At 26.7% G+C, this 24209-nt stretch overlaps 3 protein-coding genes across 3 annotated transcripts; all 3 read left to right on the forward strand.

Moving 5' to 3' along the window:
* Positions 1 to 3021: 3021 nt before the first annotated feature.
* LOC135931730 (putative uncharacterized protein DDB_G0282133) lies at positions 3022 to 5187 on the forward strand. Its single transcript, XM_065469007.1, has 2 exons — positions 3022 to 3401; positions 3448 to 5187. Exons 1-2 carry the CDS (start codon positions 3078 to 3080, stop codon positions 4564 to 4566), a joined length of 1443 nt encoding a protein of 480 aa, XP_065325079.1. The 5' UTR covers positions 3022 to 3077; the 3' UTR covers positions 4567 to 5187.
* A 7413-nt stretch (positions 5188 to 12600) lies between these two features.
* On the forward strand, positions 12601 to 21057 carry LOC135922982 (uncharacterized). The gene is made up of 4 exons (XM_065457552.1): positions 12601 to 12610; positions 13549 to 14140; positions 17624 to 17991; positions 20971 to 21057. Exons 2-4 carry the CDS (start codon positions 13603 to 13605, stop codon positions 21010 to 21012), a joined length of 948 nt encoding a protein of 315 aa, XP_065313624.1. The 5' UTR covers positions 12601 to 12610; positions 13549 to 13602; the 3' UTR covers positions 21013 to 21057.
* Positions 21058 to 22253: 1196 nt separating this feature from the next.
* Positions 22254 to 22652, forward strand: LOC135930866 (RING-box protein 1). Its single transcript, XM_065467663.1, has one exon. The coding sequence runs from the start codon at positions 22254 to 22256 to the stop codon at positions 22650 to 22652; it is 399 nt and encodes a 132-aa protein (XP_065323735.1).
* The last annotated feature ends 1557 nt before the right edge of the window (positions 22653 to 24209 follow it).

Genomic DNA, 24209 nt, shown 5'->3' on the forward strand with positions numbered 1-24209 from the left:
AAGCATTAATATAATAAATAGATTATAATAACAAAAGGAATAAATAAAAGAGAACAAAAAAATAATTAAAAGGAAACAAAAAAATAATATAATTAAAGGGCTTAAATATTAAAATAAATTATTAATAAACAATTATTTTTTAAAATTTTTTTAATATAATATTGGTTTTGTTTTTAATATAAAAAGTATATAATTTTAAAATTATCTGATTTATTATATTTTACTTCGTAAATATTTCCACATTCATCTAATACCTCTAAAAAATAGCATCATTTTTTAATGACCTCGCATAATAAATTGAATTTTTGACTATATCAAGTCATTTAGAAATATAATACTTGAAATAAGAATAGCGAAAATTTTAACCTCTTTTTTTAGTTTTTGGAAGCTTAAGTTCATTTTACTTATTCTGAATCTTGACATCTTGGTCATTTTCATATTCATCTACCAAATCAACTACATTTTTTCCTTTTCTTTATTAAAACATGGAGACATGGTTGGTGCTATTAGGTTTCACCAAAGACAGAAAGAAGATTTTTTTTTAAACCGGTAACAACAGCGAGTTCCTCTCATATAACAAAACTAATCTTAAAAAAATCAAAAATATTTCACAGGAACGACGAATCAGAGTTGGGAAATTTATTAAAAAATTTTATTCAAATATAAATTTTGTTAACTTCAATTTGAATTTTAGGAATAGAATCCTAAATTAGACATTATGAGCTTCTTTTACATAAATATAATAAAAATGTATCTTTTGTAAAAATCTTGTAAAAATTTTTACTATATTTATTTACATTTGCAAAAAATTAGATCCATATGCTGTTATAAGAATGTATCTAGATACAGAGACATTTTTGGACCATGTATCTGTATATAACGATGAATCTGTACTAGATCCATTTGTGAGGTGTCGTTTAATAACTCTGCTAAATGCCCCCCAGAATTTTTGAATACCTTTTGCAAGTCAATTTTTATAGTATCATCATCAATTTTTTTCAAACTTTATAAATTTATTATTAACCATTTTCTAAAATACTAATATTTTCGAGTTATTTATTATCTCTATGGTAATAAAAACATTATTAATAATATATTTATTTCAACAGCATATGTTATGTTTTTCAAATATTAATTGCACATTTACAGAGCAATATAAAATAAAAGAAATTTGAGCATAATTGCACAATTAAATGAGACAGAGAATTATTTTAATAACATAATATTTAATAAAATAACGCAGAATTAAAATAAACCAAAATTAAAAGTGAAAAAAATAATTGATAATATAGTGCAATAAGTTTTTCACATAAAATATATTAATCTCTGCCTATTAAATATATTTTCATAATTGAGTAATCTTTATACTGGAGCAGAAGGTCATAATATATTTTTAAAAAATGGTTTTTATAATTTAAAATTATTTATATTAAATAATTTAATCCTTCAAATCTAATTCTATATTGTTAGAAGCATTATTAATATTTTAATTTTCAATATTGTATTAATCGTTTTCCTTAACTTAAGAGGATGAAAAATTCGTCTGGTCCATTATCTCATTTTCACTCTGAGTTAAGGGAGTTTAATTTAAAAGCATATGATGAATATTATATTTTTCTTACAACATGATACCCATTCATTCTTAAAGGGATGTGAGATAGATGGTAGAAAAGCCTACTTATACTTTCCATCATAAATTATGAATGATGAAATCTAGACCCTAGAGGATGTGACCGTTGTTAGTGTTACAGATTCTCTGATAATAAGATCTTAGAATAATAGCTTAATAAAATATATTCGGGGAATTGAAATCAATATATTTTTCTAGTTTATATTTTCATCTTCTTCGAAAAAATTGGAATCATCATTTTCATTTTTCTAGATACTCATTTAAAAATAAAATAGGAATAAATACAATTTTTTCCTTGCTTTTTGTAAAAATCTAATGACCCCTGCTTTACATCTGTACTAAGTACCAAATTCAACTTACGACACACATATTTATTGCGAATAAGTCGGGTAATTTAAAATGAATAATGAATTCTATTATTCTAGTCCAATGGAGATAGATTTTTTAAAATTAAATGCTATATAAGTTGGCCATTTGACTTGGTAATTATCACTAAGGTATGTGCATTTGTAATTTGTGTAACAGGGGGTGTCACTATCCTTCACAATCTCATAGGGCTCAAAAAATTATTTTCAAAATTACCTTTTTTTTTAAATTAACATTAACCAAAATTACCACTAATGTGAAATTTAATCAAGGAAAGCAATAATATCAATATGTAGTAATAAATATTAAGTTACTAAGTTTTAATATGGTTTAATTTTTTATCTTTTTAATATTTAAATTTATTAAGATACGAATAGTTTGAAAAATTTAAGTTGGCTGAGATTGAGATGTTATAGTGTGAATTGTATACTTAATAGATGTAATAGGTTTTTTATAATTTTCAAATGATGTAAGAACCCTCTTGTGTTTTATAAAGAAATAAACATGACGCAATTTATATATTCAAATTTTTATTATATTAGTAACATTTGCCATTTGACTTGGTAATTATCACTAAGGTATGTGCATTTGTAATTTGTGTAAAAGAGATGTCACTATCTTTCACAATCTCATAGGGCTCAAAAAATTATTTTCAAAATTACCTTTTTTTTAGAATTAACATTAACCAAAATTACCACTAATGTGAAGTTTAATCAAGGAAAGCAATAATATCAATATGTAGAAATAAATATTAAGTTACTAAGTTTTAATATGGTTCAATTTTTTATCTTTTTAATATTTATATTCATTAAGATACAAATAGTTTGAAAAATTTAAGTTGGCTGAGATTGAGATGTTATAGTGTGCATTGTATACTTAATAGATGTAATAGGTTTTTTATAATTTTCAAATGATGTAAGAACCCTCCTATGTTTTATAATGGAATAAACATGACGCAATCAATTATATATTCAAATTTTTATTATATTAGTAACATTTAGCACATTCTTAATATTAGGCAAAAGCAGCTGATAGGAAATTTAAAGCATTCAGACATTGAAATGAGAATTGATTTTGGGTTATGCCCTGGATTGTAGATATTTGGACTTTCAAATGTAATTTAAATAACTCCAAAAAATCAAAATTTAAATTTAACTCTAATAATATTAATAATGAAAAATTTATACCAAAAGATTCCAAAACGAATTCCTCTAAGTTCCATCAAAAATTTGGAACATTTAAAACTATATTTAGTTATAGTAATGAAAAACCTAAAAATAAATTGATATCAAATCTCAATAAATTTGGCAGCCATAATTCTAAAAAATTAGATATTGAATTTTTGGAATGTTCTGTTAAGCCTAGTATTAAGTTAGAAGAATTAAAGTCTGTTATTGAAGCAAAGGTAATATAATATATATACATTGTTTAATATATTTAAATGATTGTAGAAATTACATTCCATCAGCATGCCACCATACACACGGTCATTGACCAGTTCAATGATTCATAACATAACAGATGTTATAGAAGAAAAAAATATAGATCCATATTCAATATATGAATTGAAACATAAATCTAATTCTAACAAAATAAATGGTCATGAATTATTAAATAATATTGTTCCTGAATCTAAAATGGGCCTTTTGCCAGCCTATATAATTGATTCCAAAAAATTAACAACCATAAATTATAAGAATATTATAAATTCTAATCAATATATCCCATATTTTAATTCTGATAACAATTATAATTCTAATACCCTTAAATGCAATTATAATTCCAAAAACAAAATGCAAAGAATTCAACATACTTATGACATTCCATTTGATGAACCGGGTACACCAAACAACTTCAAAAAGGATATAAATTATAAAGTATCATCCGAAAATAATTATGACTTACCTTGGGAATCATTGACCTATACCTTAACAACATTATCTTCCAGTTCTGACTACTTACCAAATTTAAACAAAATAAGACATGACAATAAGAACAGCATCAAATCTGATTATAGTGATAAAAATTATCCTTCTTCCATCTACAATTGTTATAGTAACATAAACAATGGGAAGGATAAAAGACCCTCAAACGAGTATAATGCTCCATGGAATAACTTGTATTTACCACTGAACAATGATTATGAGAGAATTAATGAAAATTTTTACCAAAATTCTTATACTCTTCCAAGACCTCGCCTCAACCTCCTAAATACTTCCAAACGTAATTGTCCGCAGCAAACCAAACAACACCAGCACCGACTTTACAATAACACTTCCATAAATTTGACCAATAGAATTAGTCCTACCCCAACAAATGAAAACCCTGAAAAAAAGAACAAAATATGTTCTCCCAAAGATCAATCTCCCAGTGATATTGATTCAGCCTTGGACAATGACGAAAAGGAAGACTCGCAGACTGATGTGCGGCATTCCGTTTCATCCAAGATAAAGCTCTTCGAAAATCGAAGCACCGCTGAGCTCCTTGGCACCGAAAATTTAATGACCCGTTCTTTAATTCTACCCCATCGAGAAACCGCAAAAATTGCGCGGATATTAAGAAAAAGTTAAGATAAAGTGTTCAAACTTCGAATATAATACTCTGCCACCCTGGGAATTACAAAAAAAGGAGGAAAAATAGTGATTAAAAAGGATGATATTTCCTCATTATTTATTTAAAAAAATATATATTAAAAATTTAGCCTTGTTTTTTTTACAGTTGGCATTTTTTTCTAAATTTTTTTAATATTATTTTTTTTGAAAACCAAACATACGTAATTACAATATAAATTATATTTTCAAATCGCAAATTGATACAATAATTAATCGGATATTCGTTTTTTAATATTTACATAACAATATTTCATTTTATATTTGGAATGGAAGAACCAATGACGTATAATACTTACCCTATAGATTGGTAAAAATTCATTTTGAAGACTTCCTTGAATACAAATCAGCTGGTGACACATCATCATGGCTTCTTTTATTAAAAACGTAACAAGGTTTTCGTAAAATTTTAATGTAAATTATTTTTATGGGAAATTAAAATGACGTGTCACCGCTGATATGAATTGTCATAGATATTATTTATTTTCTATTAAATGGAATTATATAATTACTTTATATTTATTTTACTTATACAAAAAATTTTTATAATTATAGTATTTATATATATTTTTTTTTTTGCCTTAGCTAACATTTCCCCCCAAAAAAATACAAATGCATTTTATATCATAATAATTACTTTATCGCTTATTTTATAAAGTTTTATATAATATTTGTGACGACACCTTATTATTGAATATATATATTTAAATAAAATAAAATAGTGATAATATGAGAGATTATTCATCATAAAGAGTAAAGATCAAGTTGGTTTAGACAGTTCCATGGACCAGCCGGCTGGCTGAAGATCGATATTTAAAAAAAAACTAACAGAACAATTGGTCCTGTCTATCCATGATATCATGTTTGTGGTGATGCCAAATTGTTCCATTCGAGCCTATGTTTTACCCAGAAAAATATTGCCTAAGTTTCGGGATTTAATAGATGTTTAAACCTTTCTGCCCTCTATGAGCAAAATCTTCGGGCCTGCGTAATATTTTCCTGGATAAAATAATGAGTTGATCGTTTTAAAATTGGCTCAAATTGAGCGATTTTGCCTCCCATATTACCTTTGTTTATAACTTGATTTATTTTTCCTTCCTTCAATATTAATATCCCAAAAGTACAATGTTTATAAAGTGTTTTTCAGCCGACCGAAAATTGAGATTATTGTCGCTTGATCAATATAGGGTTCTATTCTAACTTTAACCGGAGAAACATGGAAAAGAATCTACATACTTATAGACACCGTCCAAGCTACTTCATTTAAGTGGTGTTTTAATAGTATTCTATGCCCTGATTGGACTTGACTAAAAAGTAGATGCAAAATGCAGGCGAGGGGTAGGGATGCATTAAAGCAAGGTTATAGGGTAGTATTAAGTCAAGTTTTTTTTGGAACGTTCCCTTTAAAAGGCTTCCTGGTTCCACGGACAAAGATATATTGGATTGGCCTCAAATCTCTTAATAATTCGCTATCACGAACTCCTTACTATCGAACAAAATAAAAATTGATCTAACTTTGATTATCATATTTATTTCCTAAAAATCAAATTTTTATTGCATTAATTATACCAAACAATACGAACCGAATATTGGGAATTATACATATTCGAAAATTGAACATAAAAAAATGGATTATTAAAATTTAAAAAATTAAGTAAATAATCTATAAGATGTGAAGTATAAAATGAATAAAAAGTTCCACAAGAAATATGTTGAATAATTAAAAATAATTTCAATTTTAATATTTACTACAATAATTTAAAATGTAATGTTATTTAGTATTCGAATCGAATAGTTTTGCTATTCGTATTCCTAAAATAAACAAAATCGAATAACGAATAATTCTTTTTAAATATGTACTCATAATTATAGAAACTCGATCGAAATTTTTAACGACATTGACCAAATAGTGAAAAATAAACAGGCCGTGTGTAGAACGATAAACAAATATTTGTTGTTTTTATTTGAATAAGCAAGTCAGTTTTATATTATCATTTGCAATTCATAGTGGGATCCGATCCGTCATAATTTAACAGCTGATTGATTTATAATAAATCTATTTTAAAAGATCAATTTATCTTTTATTAAAATCAATATTTATATTTTTTAGATTATTATCATGATAAACAAAAAATTGATCCATAAATAGATTCTTAAAATCGATCAGCTGTTAAATCGTGTCTTCGGATTCCACTATGAATGCCGTGTAGAAATGATACTTTTCCCGGTAAAAGTGCTATAAAGCAGGGGTGTTACCATCATATATAACCACTATAGTCAGGCAATTACTATATAGTTTTGCGGTTATAAAATTGGCTAAACCGAGTTTTTAGTCGAAAACTATCCCTTTGGCTTCGAAATTATTCCTAAAAATATAGCAGCTCAAAAAGACTTTAATGCTAATGGATTTTCTTTGGCACGTGCTTGTAGATTGAGCCGAATTCTTGAGCCGAATTCGCCGGAAGTTAGTCATTATCCAATTATGATAACCACCCATTTTCAAAAAAGCATTTAAAAACTATTCTAAAAACACCCTCGAAAAGTTATTAATATATACCTCACTCCCTATAAAGTAATACCCTGTATTTCGGAAATATTCTTAGTTTTGTATATGGCTTGAATGACCCCGTTTTCAATTATGAAAATGTTTGATAAAATGCACTTTTTTAAAAATAATATATCTATTTATTATAATAAAAGAATTAATTATGAAATCATTATATTATGCAGCCAGGCAGGAAAGTTATAATATTCATAGTTATGTTATACGTAAAAGAAGAATAGTTTTTATTTTAAAAAAGATGTGAAAGGAAAATATTAAATTTTTTTTCACATTTATTGTTCCATTATTATTCATAAATTATGTTATTTTTTTTTAAAAAAAAAATTATAAAAAACTTATTATATAATAATATAAATATAACAATACAATGTTTCTTCGTCTTTCCAGATTTTTGAATTCTAACAAGATAGATGCTATTTTTCCTTCTTCGTTTTATAAAATGTTATTAAATAATATTATATAAGTTTATAATTTATAGGTGTGATAATTATATTTATAATTATTTACGTTTGTGGGTTTATTTTTGTAAAAAAAAATACGCGACGGGATAAAGCGCATCGCCTTCTAATCGTTGTAGATACAACATATATGTTAGGTATTCCTCATTTGACCCTTTACCTATTAGAGGAAAGGCCCCAAGTACATGTAAGCCCAACAGTGTTCCATGACTGTCATTTAAACGTTTATAGGCTGAGATTTAAAAAGTTGGACAAGGGAAAGTCTATACCCAATAACTGTACATATATTATATTACCGTGATAAGGGGGGGGGGCAGGGGAAAGAGCTGATTTAAATTTTAAATATGTAAATTCCTTTGGTTTGGAATTTATTGAACAAATAACTTTTAACCAATGTTGATAGTATGAATAAAATGAAGGTTTTTATCTAGAACATATTTATATATATAATTGATAACTTTTGTTTTTTAGAGATAAAGAAATGGATAATGTGTTCGTCCAGGAAAAGAATATTTAATTATATTAGATATAAAAATATAGTTTAAAAAAAAATAATGATAGAAAAAGGTCATGCTGATATAAAGAAAAGCGTGTAAATCAACGGATCTAAAATTTCCTTTGTTTCTATTGGTTCTCATAGTTCTTAGTTTAATAATAGACACAGGATGCTAATATGACTGACGTGGGACCCGATTCATCTGGGCATTAATATATTTTCATAAACAAAATAATGATAACTAAGTTCGTTATTTTTTTTAAAAATGGGATTCGTGAATAGGGATGTTAGAATATGACTTAAGTAATTAATCTTTATGTAATATATTATAATATAAATAATTTGTATAAAAAAAATGACTCAATTAGGTAAATTTAAGCATAACTTCATAAGTGTTGTTAAATGGCTCGTTTTGAGCCGATTTTTAAAAACGGCTAACTCAAAGTTTTATCCAGAAAAAATATTACGCAAGCCTGAAGATTTTGTTTAGAAGGAGCAATGGTCTAGACATATATTATCGAAATCTCGAGGCTTAGACAATATTTTTCTGGCTAAAATATTGAGTTAGCCGTTGTAAAAAATCGGCTTAAAACGAGCCGTTTAACAACACTAACTTCATGAATATTATACTTTTTTTTAAAATTTATGAATCACTTTTATAAATGCAACAAAATAAAAAAATTTAGAGACAAATAGTATAATTTTGACGGTTAACTAGCCCCGACCGCTCCCCTTGTTTACGTGGACCTGAATATGCGATTAATTAGATTGACAAAAAAACTAATTTTTTTGGCCTAATTTCAATAATTAAGACAAAATCGATATATACTAGTATATAATACATATTTTTTTAAAAAAAATGCAATTTGTAATATCGTATCTCTCTCCAAATACTGCCTAATGAAAATGAAACGAGATATTTTGCCAAATAAATAATATATATATATATTTATATATACCCTAAAAACTCCTGAAAATATTTAGAAATATAATAAATTAGGAATAAATTCAAATTTTACTAAAGATACATCTTAAATTATTTATATAAAAATTTTTAATGACGCAAAAAAAAAATTAAAATTCTTCCCATTTTATTTTGGGCGAATGTAAAAATAAATATAATTAAATAAAATTCCCAAATATAAACTTTTTATAGAAAAATCAATATATTTATGTAACCAGAGAAAGAGTGGAGGAGGAGACGGGGGTTGAAATTATATTTTTAAAAAAAGAATTAGTAAGAAAGGCAAAACATTGACTCGCTCTGCAATGTCAAATTTCGTGAAATCAGATAATATTAAAAAATGAAAATGAGCGTTCCCGTGAGAATTTCGCCTTTATTTTAGGATTTTTGGATAATGTCTTTAGAAGAGGTGATTATTATAAGGTGAAAATAGTATAACCTTGCTCGGGGACAATATTGCTCATCTTATCATAAATAAATAAGAAATGGTGTTTATATTAACCCCGCCCCCATTCTCAAAAAAAAACTTTTGCTCAGATTTATAAAGGTTTACGTATTGTTAAAAAATGCAATGCGTTGCACGACATCAAAATATGGGATATAAGGCTTAGCACCTTTTAAGTATAAATTTATTTTGAATAATTTTTTAAAACATTTATCTCCTATTTATTTAAACATATCCACAAAAAATGTCAATTTTACCCTTTTCTTTAAAAAAAAAAATTAAAATAAGACAAGGATTTAGATTTGTTTGCAAATATACAAGAAAATGTTTCATATTTCTGTCTCAATCCAGTTCTCCATTTCATATATTCATTTAATTTAATTTGAATTCATAATTATCCTTTCTTTCTTTCTTTCATTAAAAATGATGCGCCTTTTTACTTGGGGCTTTCATATTTCATATCTCAATCCAGTTCACTTCATATATTGATTTGATTTAATTTGAAATCATAATTATCGATTTGTCACCTCTTTGCTGCCTTTTTTTGTGTCGCCAGTCTATGAGCCCATTTAAATTCTTTTTTAAAATTTAATTAAGTATATTTTCTAAAAAAAGCCATTGAATATCTTGTTTCAATGTACAATATAATATAAAATTCATCCCAAAACTATGGTTAGCAAATAATAATAATTAGATATTCTTTGTAAAAAGAATCCTAAACGTTTATTATATATTATCATCTTCTAATTAGCATTATCAAATTTTTAACTCATTTTGCCGGAAAAGGGGAAGGGGGGTATGTTTTAGATTTCATATTTTAAAAATCATGTTAAATCATTAAATCAACCTATATTTCGTTTATAATGGTTCTTTGTTTTTTTAAATATTATAAGATTTATAACGACTTAAAATTTCAATTTTAAAAAAGATAGTTCAAAAATAAACAAAACAATTATATAACGAACATTATTTAAAATTAGGCGGGTTACGATATCATTTTCTTTTATAATTAAATACTGATAAAAGTTTTTCCCTTAAAAATTGGAAAATTTATAATCCCATTTTAATCATATGAGTTTAATCGCATGGCACAAATCTTAAAAGATATAGGGATTAAATCCTGACCTAAAAAAACTATATATTCTCGGCTAAATTGGAATTTTATGGTCAGGTTTTTAAAAAAAATATTATCATATTTAAACATTTCGTTATTTAAACGCAAAGGAACTTTGTCTTTATTTTTTTTTTATAATAAAAATCGAAGGCAAAACTTTAAAATATTACAGGGGACCCAGAAAATAAATACAAAAAGTTTTAAAAATAAATTTTTTTATTTAGACTCAAAATTGAGGTTTTTATCATGGATAAAACTTGTCAATTACAACTTAAAGAAAGAAGATTAAAAAATTGACTTACTCAAAATTATAAAACTTTCAAACAGTTTCCCGCCACACTCCAAATCTCCATGCTTATATCCTTCTTAAGACGAATAAAAATCATAGATCGGCAACCGGTTCCTCTAAAAGTTCCAAAAAAGTTTTTTTCTCTAACTGGCCATTTTGGACCTGGCATTGAAGTATTTGTTTTTGTTCAACCTGAAAAATACGGAAAGGCCATATATTTTTAATAGTGTTGTGTGCAGATCTATATAAACAACGTATTTATACCATAAATAAATGGGATAATGTTAGGTATAACATGGTGTGATATTGAACGAACTTAAATTTTATCGAGTATTAGCGAAATATCGAGGCTTAGGCAATATTTTTTTGGCTAAAATATTGAGTTAGCCATTTTTAAAAATCGGCTTAAAACGAGCCGTGTAACAACATTACTAACATTAACAATAAATGCAGTAAATTTTATAAATTAATCATTGTGCTTAAGGCCTTTTAAATTATCGGTTAAGTTATTCATTAGTGTAATAGTATTTATTTTATTTCCTTTTTTTTTGAAATCTCTTTTATATAAAAAAAAATATTTTTAAATATTCAAAAATAATGATAGTAAATATCATTTGATAAATTGAAAATTGAAAAAAAAATTAGGAAGAAATTGTTAAATTTGACAATAAAAGTTATTATAATATAAATATTAAATTTATCAAAAGACTACAACTAAAAACTAAAAAGTTTGCCACAGGGAAAATAAGAACCGGGGGGAAAGGAAATGTGTTGAAAACTCAGAATTTTATGGCACGATCTGAGATAATATTAATTATATGAAGTCAGATCAATCATCGTTTCATATTTAAAATTTATCAATTAAAATAATAATATATATATGCAAGTTAATAGGGGAAAAATAAATAATCCGAAATGACCACATGGTAAATTCTTAGCTACTGATTCAATTTTTCGGGCTAATTTTTAAATGATTTAAATCGTAGAAATATTTAAATTGAATCGTAAAATACACCAAAAGTAAAATATAAGAGTGATTATGAAAGGTGTGGTAAAATTATATTTGAGAGAATAACATATTTTTTTAAAATAATTTATATTTTATTATTTAGTGGATGAAAAAATATTTCAAAAAAAAATCCCAAATATAAAAATGGAAGGTGTTCAATATTGTCATCCTGGGCTTTATTAGGCCTCGGTTGGGCAGATCTCTATAACTCGCGTCTCAAGAGATCAGAAATTTATAAGGCTAAAAATAGGAAAGCGTCATATAACCCGAGATGTATAATAAGAACCTTCTTCAAAAATGTCATCCTGAATTCATGGTTAACGCAAATTGGCGGCATTGTTTACAAAAATATTCGCGCTAATTGTGAATTCAGGGTGAGGTAGATTTATACGATTATCTAAATAAATCGGGTCGTTTGGCTCGACCTACTAATTAATAACATTACCCGGCCAGAGCATTGCAGATCTCTGATAGAGAATATGGAATCAGGTGATTCCTATAATACATAATAACGGGTCTTTTATTGTATTTTTTTTTTAAAATTTGGTTGTCTAGCGAATTGTTATAAGATGGTTAAGACTATACATCGTTACCCTGATTCCTATGTATATGATTGTGACGAACCACTGACTTATCCAGGATTTTTCTGGAGGGAAAGCACCATTGGGTAAATTATTTCTCTCATAAATTTTATTGAAGATCTTTAGGTCCACTTATTGTCGACTATATTAGAATTTTTATAAATAATATTGTATTTTCACCTTTTTTTTCTATAAATTTTGAATTATAATCGTTATTTAAAAAATTTATTGACTTTTTACTAATTTTTTTTTCAAATTCTTCCTTATAATGATATATTGAATACAATATTAGAGGAGAGGGGTGTGGGGTTAGGGGGTGTAGGGGAAGGAGAAGAAATTTTTTATTCGCTTAAAATAATGAATCGAATAATATTTATACGTTTAAGATTCGTTTTACATATGAGTTGACTATTATTAAGAAAGAATGAAAGAGAGAGAAAGAAAGAAAGAAAGAAAGAAAGAAAGAAAGAAAGAAAGAAAGAAAGAAAGAAAGTAAGAAAGAAAGAAAGAAAGAAAGAAAGAAAGAAAGAAAGAAAGAAAGAAAGAAAGAAAGAAAGAAAGAAAGAAAGAAAGAAAGAAAGAAAGAAAGAAAGAAAGAAAGAAAGAAAAAGAAATTAAAACATGGCTCTCCTGAATTTTTTTTATGAAAAAATTGATTACATTATAATACTCATCTGACGATATAAAACTTATTTTAAATATTGATCGCTATAAAAAAATCCCCTTAATCAATAATCAATCACTTACAACAATTTATGTGTATGGATATCAGTGAATATACGTGATTCACGCTTCAACTCCTTCCTTTGCACGAAATCCAATTTCTGGGTTGAAAATGAGTAAATGAATGAAGGAATTATTTCTCGAAGATTTTTTCTAACAATGTTTTTATAGAATTGATTGTTTGACATTTTATATGAAAAATTGATGATAAATAACTTCCTCATATTAGTTTTAGTTTAAAAAATAAAAAATGTAATGATTTTTATTTTTTAAATTGCGCCATTTGCATATGCGAAATTAGCGCTACCCTGACAAACGTAATCCACAGGTTGTCGCTAAAATAAGACCTCAAGAAATGAGCGATGGAAAGAAATTTTCGGAACATTCTGAAAAAGATGGTAGATCCAAGAGGAACGCTATCATAGGCGAACACAAAGAACCGTCTACCTCTCCTACAACTTGCGCGAACCCTAAGGAGATAAATGATCACGAAAATATCAATAAAAAAATAAAACACAATTCTCCGGATCATGGCACGAAGACGGAGGGCGCAATATCACCCTCTGCCGATCATTCGCAACAATCAAGGCACCACGAAAAAAATGATCCAATTGACAATAAACTCAAGAAGGATAATATTACGCACCATCCCGTAACTATTTTGGATTCCAACGCAAGAATCGACAGCGAATTAAAGAGCGGTGCTCCTAGCAAAGATCACAATATCGGAATGCCTAACATCGAATATAGTGTGCTAAAGGGGGAATCGAAGGATGATCCTGATAAGAAGATCAGTACTTTGGAAAGCAAGATAAACTCCTTACTAGAACACCAAAAGCATGTCGACAGAATACTCAAGGCTTTGTATAAGCAAAATGTTTCCATTGATAAGGGTTAATACATATTATTTACTAAATTCCCACAGATAATGTATCTAATCAGCAAATTAATATCTCCTACCATCCGTATAATATTAGATATAATCTATATTACTAGATTGGTTGGCGATTAATTAATTTAAAGTGTTACATACATAGAAGTCAAACGCCATTTTGTGGTTTGCACTCCGAATAATTGTCTTATTTATCATTAATGAATGTATATTAATGTCAATTTTATCAAAGTGCAAACCATAAAATGGCCCTACAGCTGACTCATGGACACTTTTAAATGAATCTAATGAATCGCCAAACTGGTGGTATAAACACACATAATTGGATATAGTATAAATTGCTTAAATATCGCCACCATGGCATCTGAAATTTTATAGGAATAGGTATATTTTTGACACACGTCAGATCTCTAAATTTAGAAAAGTGTTTAGAAATATTTTTTTACTATTTTCTAACTTTAAATTATTTATTAGGAATATTTTAAATTTGAATATAAATCTGATTTTTCCAGTGATAATATATTCCAGCATGCCAAATTTTAGATAGTTTTCTAAGATATTATACATAATTTTGCTTGATTACGCATGCGCAGATAACGCACATACTTCCCATCAGAGATTTATGTAAATATCATTTTAAGCTGATAACCATACCATCCCCTACTCAGAACTCTTTCTCCTCAGTCCACTTTAAAAAAAAATGTATATATATAATATGTAAATGTGTAATCAATCATTTAATAGAGAAATAAGTTTTTTGGAAAAAATTAGTGTTGTTAAACAGCTCAATTTTTTAAAAAAAGGCCATCCACATATTTTATCCAAAAATATTAAGGCAAGCCTAGGAGACTTTACTTATAGATGGCTGTGGAGTTTAAGATAAAAATGGTTTTTATAAAAATGAAATATAATTTTATTTTTACAAAATGAAAAGATCAAAAGATAATTTCACTCTAACTCTAACAATAATATGTTTATATATTTATATTCATCGAAAGTACATTTACGATAATCAATCAATTACCATAAATTGTATACTTTAAACAAAATACAATTTATATAAATTTAAATACATTACCCTGAATTCATAGTGGCGCGATTGCGATTTAGACGCGATAAATACAAAATACAGTAAATAAATAACATATCGCATTTATAGTTAAACGATCGCGTTGAGTCGCAAAAGTTAGTGGCCGCGATTTTTTAAAAAACACAAATCATTTTGTATTTGTCGTTACAATGGCATAAAAAGTTTGGACATCGATGGACGAATCTTTTAGGTTTGCATAATATTTTTTGCCAATTGAATTAGTTGTTTTTAGACATGTGCGCCGACGAAACTATCGGCGGCCGGCGCGATTTTCAAAAATTTTATCAAAGGCCGGCGGCGCGCCGATAGCCGCTGTCAACAAAAGCGGCGTAAATCGGCGCAGTTATAAATTTTTATATAATTTTTTTTAAAAAATAAAATATACACTACACTACACATATCTTGGCATATTTTTTTAATCTTTATTTATGAGAAAACTCATTATACATTTAAAAAAGATTTTGCAATTTTATAATTGTCATGTATAAAAATTATTTTATTTAAATTTTCCGGGCATAATGATGATCTCCTCGAATTCAACGTCAATCTAGCGGTAGAGAAAACTCTTTCACTGGATGTACTAGTCGCCGGAATACATAGAATTTTTTTCGCCAGCCTGGAAAGATTGGGAAGTTCACTCTTCTTTTCTCTCCAAAAATTTAAAACATCCATTTCTTGTGAATGTCGTTTTCCAAGTAGAATGTGGCATTCTTGTTCTAAGTCACCTAATGTGGAATCATAATTGTTAATTGTGTAATGTTTATTTGCCAGTTTTGTCAAATAACTTGAATCCTCAGTCGCTATATTTACTACCTTAATATCATCATTCTTTATAAGTTTAAGATGTTTTATTATAAATTCTGAAGTTGTGCAATTTTGCTCTTCTATATACTTTGACACAATTGTCAATTTTTGAAATCTTGGATCTAAAAGAGAAGCCAATACCTAGATAATAATACTAAAATTATTTATAGAATTATTAAATGTTGATGCATCCATTTTAAAAATATGTAAAATTATGGTAACTTTGAATGATTGAATTTTATAATGACATCAATATAATTATAATTTTAAAATTGTAGAAGGATATGGTGGAGCTATATAACATTCATAAAATAAATACAGAAAATTTAATGAGTGCGTGAAATATAATTTAAATATATTTATTTAATAACTATTTTAATTTATTAATTCCTATTATATAATAAAAACATGTAGAAAATAAAAATTCATTAAAATCCTGATTGGCATTAATAAAATTACAACAGTGATGTTGACCAATTATTAGAATAAAAAGATATAAAATATGAAAAAAAATTCTGCGCCGGCCGTACGCCGCGATATGAAAATCGGCGGCGCGCCGGCGCAATTTTCATAAACGGCGGCGTTTTCGGCATACCCAAAAAAGCCGGCGGCCGGCCAACGGCCGGCTGGCGCACAGGTCTAGTTGTTTTTAAAGAATCGAGCTCGTTTAACAACACTAATAAAAAATTAATAATTTTTTTAAAATAATTAATGATATATATAATCCAAATAAAGGGTTTAAAATAAGTGAACCCTAACGCCTTCCAATAAAATTTATGGAGAAAAATTCGACATTATATCTACCCCCCCCCACCCCCCCTCCATCCAAAGCAAAATCCTGGCTACGCCTATATACTTTGAGTCTCACAAAGGGGTAGATTAAAATTTTTAAATATTAGGTCGGCGAGTTAATGGGTATTATTTTTAAAATAAGGGACGAATGGATATTACATATTTTATAAGTAAAATTATATTAAAATAAATGAAGAGCTAAAACGAACCAATCAAATAACCTTAAAATTTTTAAATAATTTGGCGGGTGAACCTGGTAAATTATTTTTTTATAAAAAGCCATGGGTGTTAAAAGGGGGTTAACTTTTTATTAAAACAATAGGCGGGCGGGTTGGGATGAAACCCGTCCATCTCAAACACCAAATATACGTCAAAGAAACTCTTACTCCAGTCATGGTCGAAGTTTAGTTAAGACAATGAATTCATTTTCCTTTAAGTATGTAAAATTGATTATAAGTTCATAATTGCAATCAGTTAGTAGTGTTTTATATTTAAATCGCCCTCCTATAAAATCGGATCTTTTAGCGGCGTTTTTTTATTCTCCTAAATTTTTGAGACCCTGCATCTTAGTTTTAAATAATCATCAACTCCTAAGATATACAGATATTTTTTTGTTCTTAGATATTTTTCATTTTTTACTTCTATATATCCTTTGAGTTACCTTGATTTCATTAGAGCGAAATTGCCAGGGAATACAAAAATACAGTGTAAATAGTCGCGAATCGTACTAAATATAAATGGGGTAGGGGAGTTATGATGATTATTTTTTAATATTTAAATTAATCCTTTTAATTAAAGATATCAAGGAAGAGATCATACCCATGAAACAGATCATAATTCAAAGAATCGACGATCTCGAAAAGTCGCAAAGACTGCTACCTTTAAAACGAGTCGGTTCCGACGGGGTAGCGAAAAAAAGGAGTTCATCCACCACATATTTGATGGAACAAAAAGCTAAAAAAGATGGCGTGATTTCTAACAAAAGACGATCGTCCATGAAAACAGATCCGCACGAAGATATCCTGTTGGTTCCGGCAAAATCCGAAAGAATTTTATCTCGCATTAAATTAGCCCATCAAATTGAGAGCAAAGATACCGGCTTTAAAGAAGACGTTAATTGGGATCATATCATGAAAGAGATAACCGTTAACAAGCTAAAAAGATTGGTTATAAAATTTATAGTATATATTAGGGTGGAGGGGGGGGGGTGGCCGTGGGGCTCATGTAATGTTCAACCAGTGTCCGGTAAATAGTCTATTAATTATAAATTATTTTAGGTTATTATTTCTATTTATTTTATTATTACTCCCTTATTTATAGATATATTTTTTAAATAACCTCACTCTGCGGGTTACGGTAAGTGTGATTCGCTCAAACGATATGAATTTTTTTGCTATACACTATTTACAAAAGCGAGCCAATAATATGTATAGATTTATAAATACTGAGAGAATCTATAAAATCGCTTAGCGAATAATATCGTGTAGCTTGAGCAAATCGCGCTTACTATAAATAAGGCCTAAATTCCTAAACCATATGGCATGTGTTTTAGTGAAATCGTGCGGATGATAAAGTCTCTTTTATTTAAAAACCGAACTTAAAAATTGTAAAAAAAATTAGCATTATACTATTTGTAGGTAAATACTAGCCATCACCCAGCTTTCGTCCTTATCTAAATATATAATATCACAAACTAGCACGTATCCTGTCTTGATCCGAATGAAAAAATTATATTCTTCTATTTAAACCGAATATAAATAATCTTCCGCGTAGAGTTATTTACCGACACTGGTTAGATTCATGTACCACAGAGAGCCTAAAGGGATCGGAATTTTGGATTCGATCAGAATTTGGAAAAAAAAATGTTTCCTTTTTAAGTGAGGTCAGGAATTTTCTTGTTCATTTCACGCTCGGGTCCTTAATTTTATTTAGCAAATTATTTCTAAGGAAAATTGAAAATATGAGCTGTAAATGAATGTTGTTCCACTATATTATTTCCAAAACTGATTAATTGATATAATATAAATTAAAATGACCTCTAGCCCGATTTTTAAGCTTGAGCAGGATTTAAAATCACGTGATTTTTTTTATCGCTGCTAGTTAGTAAAATTTTATTTATATAGTTTTCGAAGGTTATTTTTTGAAATCTTTGATCAATTTTTTTCTAGGCAGTGAAATATCAAAAATATAATTAACAAAATTTCGTAACTTTTATGAAAAGAAGTGAAATAAAATGTTTTCATTTTAAGAATAAAATATCAAATTATAAGAAATCGGAAGTTATAGTAATCAAAATGGGAAGTATTTATAAAAATAATTTGACGGAAATTATAAATTTTTATTGGAAGATTCTATTTTGGGCATGTTTCCAAATTTTATAAAGTTACGAAAGTTTTGAGATTTTTTAAAGTATATTTAGGACATAGCATTAACAAATACATATCGTTGTTTGCCAAAGTAGAAGCAGGTTACTATCTAAAAACTTTCTTTTTTCTTCTCTTATTCTCATTCACTGTAATGAATTTCTCATCAATCCTTCATATTTTAGTTTGGATACCTCCAGAGGTACTATCATAGCCAAGCCCAGATTTTTTTTAAAAAATAATTTATCCCGGCCCAGGTTTTCATAAAATATATTATATTTATTTTCTATTTTTATAGCTAATGACGATTTAAAATATACCTTCCCAGCTCGACCTGGGTATTAAAAAATTATTTTTTTAGAACTCAGGTATTTTCAAATAAATTTTTTTAGGCACATCCCAGGAATATTTAAAAAAAGTTAAAATAAGGCCCCAGCCCCTGTATCTAGGCCTGCAGGTCTCTGATATATATTCTATTCTCCTTATTAGAGCATATCTACCCTATTTTTTCCCCACTTTGGTGTATGTATTCACAGCAAGTATTGTACCAATTAAAACCAACTTAAAAGTATTTTTTCTTATTTAAATTGGTTTTTACCTTACCCTGACATACATTTCACATAATAAAACTTTTGATTATGGATTTTTATAATTAAAATCCTATTTTTATCGTAAATTATTTATGCATAAGTAATAAAATTTTTATTTGAGCATATATTGATAATTTATAAGACAAAATTTTTTTTTCACTGGTAGATATTCTAGATTCAAAAATATAAATTACCTGGTCAGGCTTATAAAAATAATTATTATCTCTTAATAGAACATAAATTTAATTCAATAAAAATATATTAAATTTATTAATAAATCTTCTATGGTAGAATAAATATAATTAATTAATCAACAGTATTCAGATTTTTTTTAGTTCTAACTACTTTATTTATAAATAGCATAATTTTAGGTTTATAAATCTCCATTTTTTTAAAAATGCTATAATAGAAGAAAGTTAAAAAACAATCAACAGATCCAAAGATGGGAGATCTGGGCCGATTTCAATATTTTCTAACAATAGTTTAATCATAAATTTCACAGGAAATAGATGTTATGTATTAAAAATCAACTCAAGGAAATTTTTTAATTGGATGAAATATGTTTAAAGTTAAGTAGGATTGAAGGTTAGAGAGATGGGTTTCAAAGATACAGTTAAGGTAAGATTATGATATATTAAAAATGGTTTTTAATTTCAATATATAACTTGTCAAATTGGACATGTCATGTGATTAAAAATAATTTTCTTGAGTTGCATAAGTGTTAAAATTGTTTGATTAATAACTATTTTTCTGTAATTATTTTCTGACATATATTTCAAAATTATTGTTTTCTATTAAAAAATCTGAGTTTATAAAAAAAGAATGATTTTTAACTACTCTATTTGACAGCTATATTATTAAGTGAATCACTGATAACTAAGCTCAAGCTAATGACTGATATTACCATTCTTTAATGATTAAAATTATGATTCAAAATTATAATTATACTGACTTCATATGTGTACTAAGCATTCTTCCTGCATAATATTATATAATCTTGCCCTTTCTTTAATTTTTATATGAACCTAAAACTTTCTGGAAAGAGGCCCATTTTTTTTAAAAAAAATGTTGGGTTAAGAAGCAGTTCTATATCAGTTTATTAAATTTGGCAGTAAAAAAATATATAATGAATTAATTTTGCTAAGAATGTAAACAATTTGATTTGTAATATATATTTTATGAAATATTTCAGAGCATAAAACAAGATGTAACAAACAACACCAGTTCAAATTGATATTACTTTATAATATTTTTTAAAATGATTGAATATATAATTATGTACAATGTATTTATTATGTGACTCTTTTTCAATAAATTATTCCTGCTTATTTAAGTTTCTTTCTCTTTCAATATATTTAGGAAAATCCTATATTAAATATAAATTAATAAATGTATACAATTACTACCTCTAAAGGTTTATAATAATTAAATACAATAGTGCTTCCTAAATAAGTAGCAGCCAGCGATAAGGAATAAAATGAAATAGTTTTCATGAAACCAATATTGTACATATTAATTTCTTCACAACGCTATTAAAATGCGAGAATAATTTATTTAAAAAAAAAAATTTTGACTTTGGCCGTACGCTAACAGAAGCAGCTGATGGCCTGATTATTAAAACTTTATCCTTTATTTAATTTATTGATTCCGTTTTTTTCTATTTATATGTAAAATATATGAAAATAATAAAAATCGATATTCTATTTAGGGAGAATTATAATTATATGAATATCATTGTGAATAAAGATTAATGAAAATGTTTACTTTTGATTAATCTTTAAATTTCAATTAAAATTAATTATTGCAACAGCATTTTGTGGAAAGCAAATAGAGATACAAAGAGAGGGGATGAAACATAAATGCCAAAAATGATACGAAAGTGCCCTTAAAAAGGTAATATAGGAGTATTTGCATATTTTGGTGTTTAGTTGTTGTTAGTTTCTCGCATTCATTAGTCAATAATAAAATAAACAATATAAGTTGTAAATGGACGAGAGGTCTTAATAAACTATCTTAAGGCATTGACTTGATCCCCTTAAAGATAAGAATTCAATCGATACGCTTTATTTTTATAATCTTTAATTGTTTTTTATATGACCTTTGTATTATATATGTTTTTTAATTATGAACTTAATAATCTACTGATATAATAGTAATAATTTATTGTTAGACTGTATTATTTATATAATAATTTTATTTATTATAATAATTTTATTTAATATAATCAAATGTGCCTTATGTAATTTCAGCTCTAGAATATATGAAAGATTTACGATAAAATTTAATTTTATTTTAAATAAACACCTACTATAATTGTTTTATATTTAAAATATCACGTCAATCATTTTGATACTTCTTAATTCGATATTTTATTTCTGAAAGCTTTTCAACTTGTGATCACACCTTTAAATCTTTGAAAAAAGTAATATTTTAAACCATGCAATATATCTTATTAGTTTTTAGATGTCAATGAATATGGAATTAGTAGATGAAGAAAAAGATGCAAATATTATACCTCAAGACAATGAAATATCTACCACATCAACCAATAAAATTGGTTTAACAGATACAGATATTACAAGTAGTAGTACTGTGAATAGTAAAAAAAGATTTGAAGTTAAAAAATGGAATGCAGTAGCTTTATGGGCATGGGATATTGTTGTTGATAATTGTGCTATATGTCGCAACCATATAATGGATTTGTGCATTGAATGCCAAGCTAATCAAGCTTCAGCAACAAGTGAAGAATGTACAGTTGCATGGGGTGTTTGTAATCATGCATTTCATTTTCATTGCATATCACGATGGCTAAGGACTCGCCAGGTTTGTCCCCTAGATAACAGAGAATGGGAATTTCAAAAATATGGTCATTAATTTTTCTCTATGTATATATTTTTAATGTTATATATATATATTCTTTCATTAAAAATTATATTATTTTTATAAAGTTTCTTTTTAATGTAATATTTATTGGTTAAATGAAGAGTTTATGCATCTGTCGCAAAAGTCTTAAATTAGATCTGTATTCATATAAAAATAAATGAAACATCTATTAAAACTTCTCTTAATTTACAAGATAAAAATATGATAATAGACTTCTGAAAGAAAAGACTAATACAGGGGTTGAGTATAAATTTTTAGGCAGGCCAGTCAATAAGTATTAATTAGTTACATTAAAGATTCTTTAATAAATGGTACCTTAATATCTAGCTATATGGCATGAATTATATAAAAAATTTGTATTAAAGAAGCAAAAGTTGTTTATTATTATTTAATCATTATTGACTAAATTCTAATATTGCATTTTTTAAAAATTTCAGGTAAATATTCATAAGACATCTAAATTTATTTTGCAAAAATAAAAATTTATATATTTTAAGGGAAATGGTACCTATAGTTGAGATGCTAAAAAATAAACGGTATTGCATATATGAAACATTCATGCTTAATGGAAAGATAGAAATGTTAATATGTAATTGATCATTATACATTAAGCATAAAATATGATAAATTTAGATTTAAAAAAAATTATAACCACATTGAAATTTGAATCCACCCAGAATCCTTTTTTTTAAACTCAAATCTGATAAATATGAAAGCTGGTTCAAGCTTCTTTTTTTTAAAAATTTACTTTTGAAAAATAGCAATTTACAGGTATATTTAAAAAGTAACTAGTCATTTTATATAAAATAGAATAATTTTGCAAATTAAAATATTTAATCAATAAAAATGCAATTTAAATTAATAAATAATTGCACCAAAAAATGTGGTTTTGTGATTTATTTGACTTTAACAAACTATTTTAAAAATGGTTTTCTAAAAGGTGTTAGTTTTTCTCTATAAATAAGCTTCTCTGGCTTAAAAAAATGTAATATAGGATGCTTGAAGTAACTGAGATATTATATATAAATAGTAAGTAATTTTAAATTAGGGGAATGATATAAAGATAATGAATGGGATATATATAATTGACATAGAGAAAACAACTAAAAATTTAATTAGTTATTATTTGTTATATATTTTAAAAAGTATTGAGTTTAGTTATTTTTTGTAAAAATGTAATTGGTTACCAGCAACTACTACACTTAGTTATATACCTATTAGTGATCAGCATGATCTGGGACGAACCTGTAGGTGTAGATTTTAAAAATATTAATTGGACTCGACCTGTATTATTTTTAGTTTGACTCAAATATTTTGCGGTCAATTGCATGGCATTGACCATATATTTTTATGGAGGAATAATAAAAAATTTACATTATTCATAATTTAAAAAAAATCCTAGCTTGGGCCATGCTTATTCTTATTTTCCATCAATTTTTTTTTAAAAAAACATACATTTCAATTGTTCAGTCAACCAATCACCCTTATGTAGGGATTCAAACCTAACCTGGAGAAGGAAACAAGTTTTTGAAAGTAAAATCTGAACCC

This window comes from Gordionus sp. m RMFG-2023, chromosome 1 (genome assembly GCF_954871325.1).
Source record: "Gordionus sp. m RMFG-2023 chromosome 1, tfGorSpeb1-WG-v2, whole genome shotgun sequence".
Taxonomy (NCBI): Eukaryota; Metazoa; Nematomorpha; class Gordioida; order Chordodea; family Parachordodidae; genus Gordionus; species Gordionus sp. m RMFG-2023.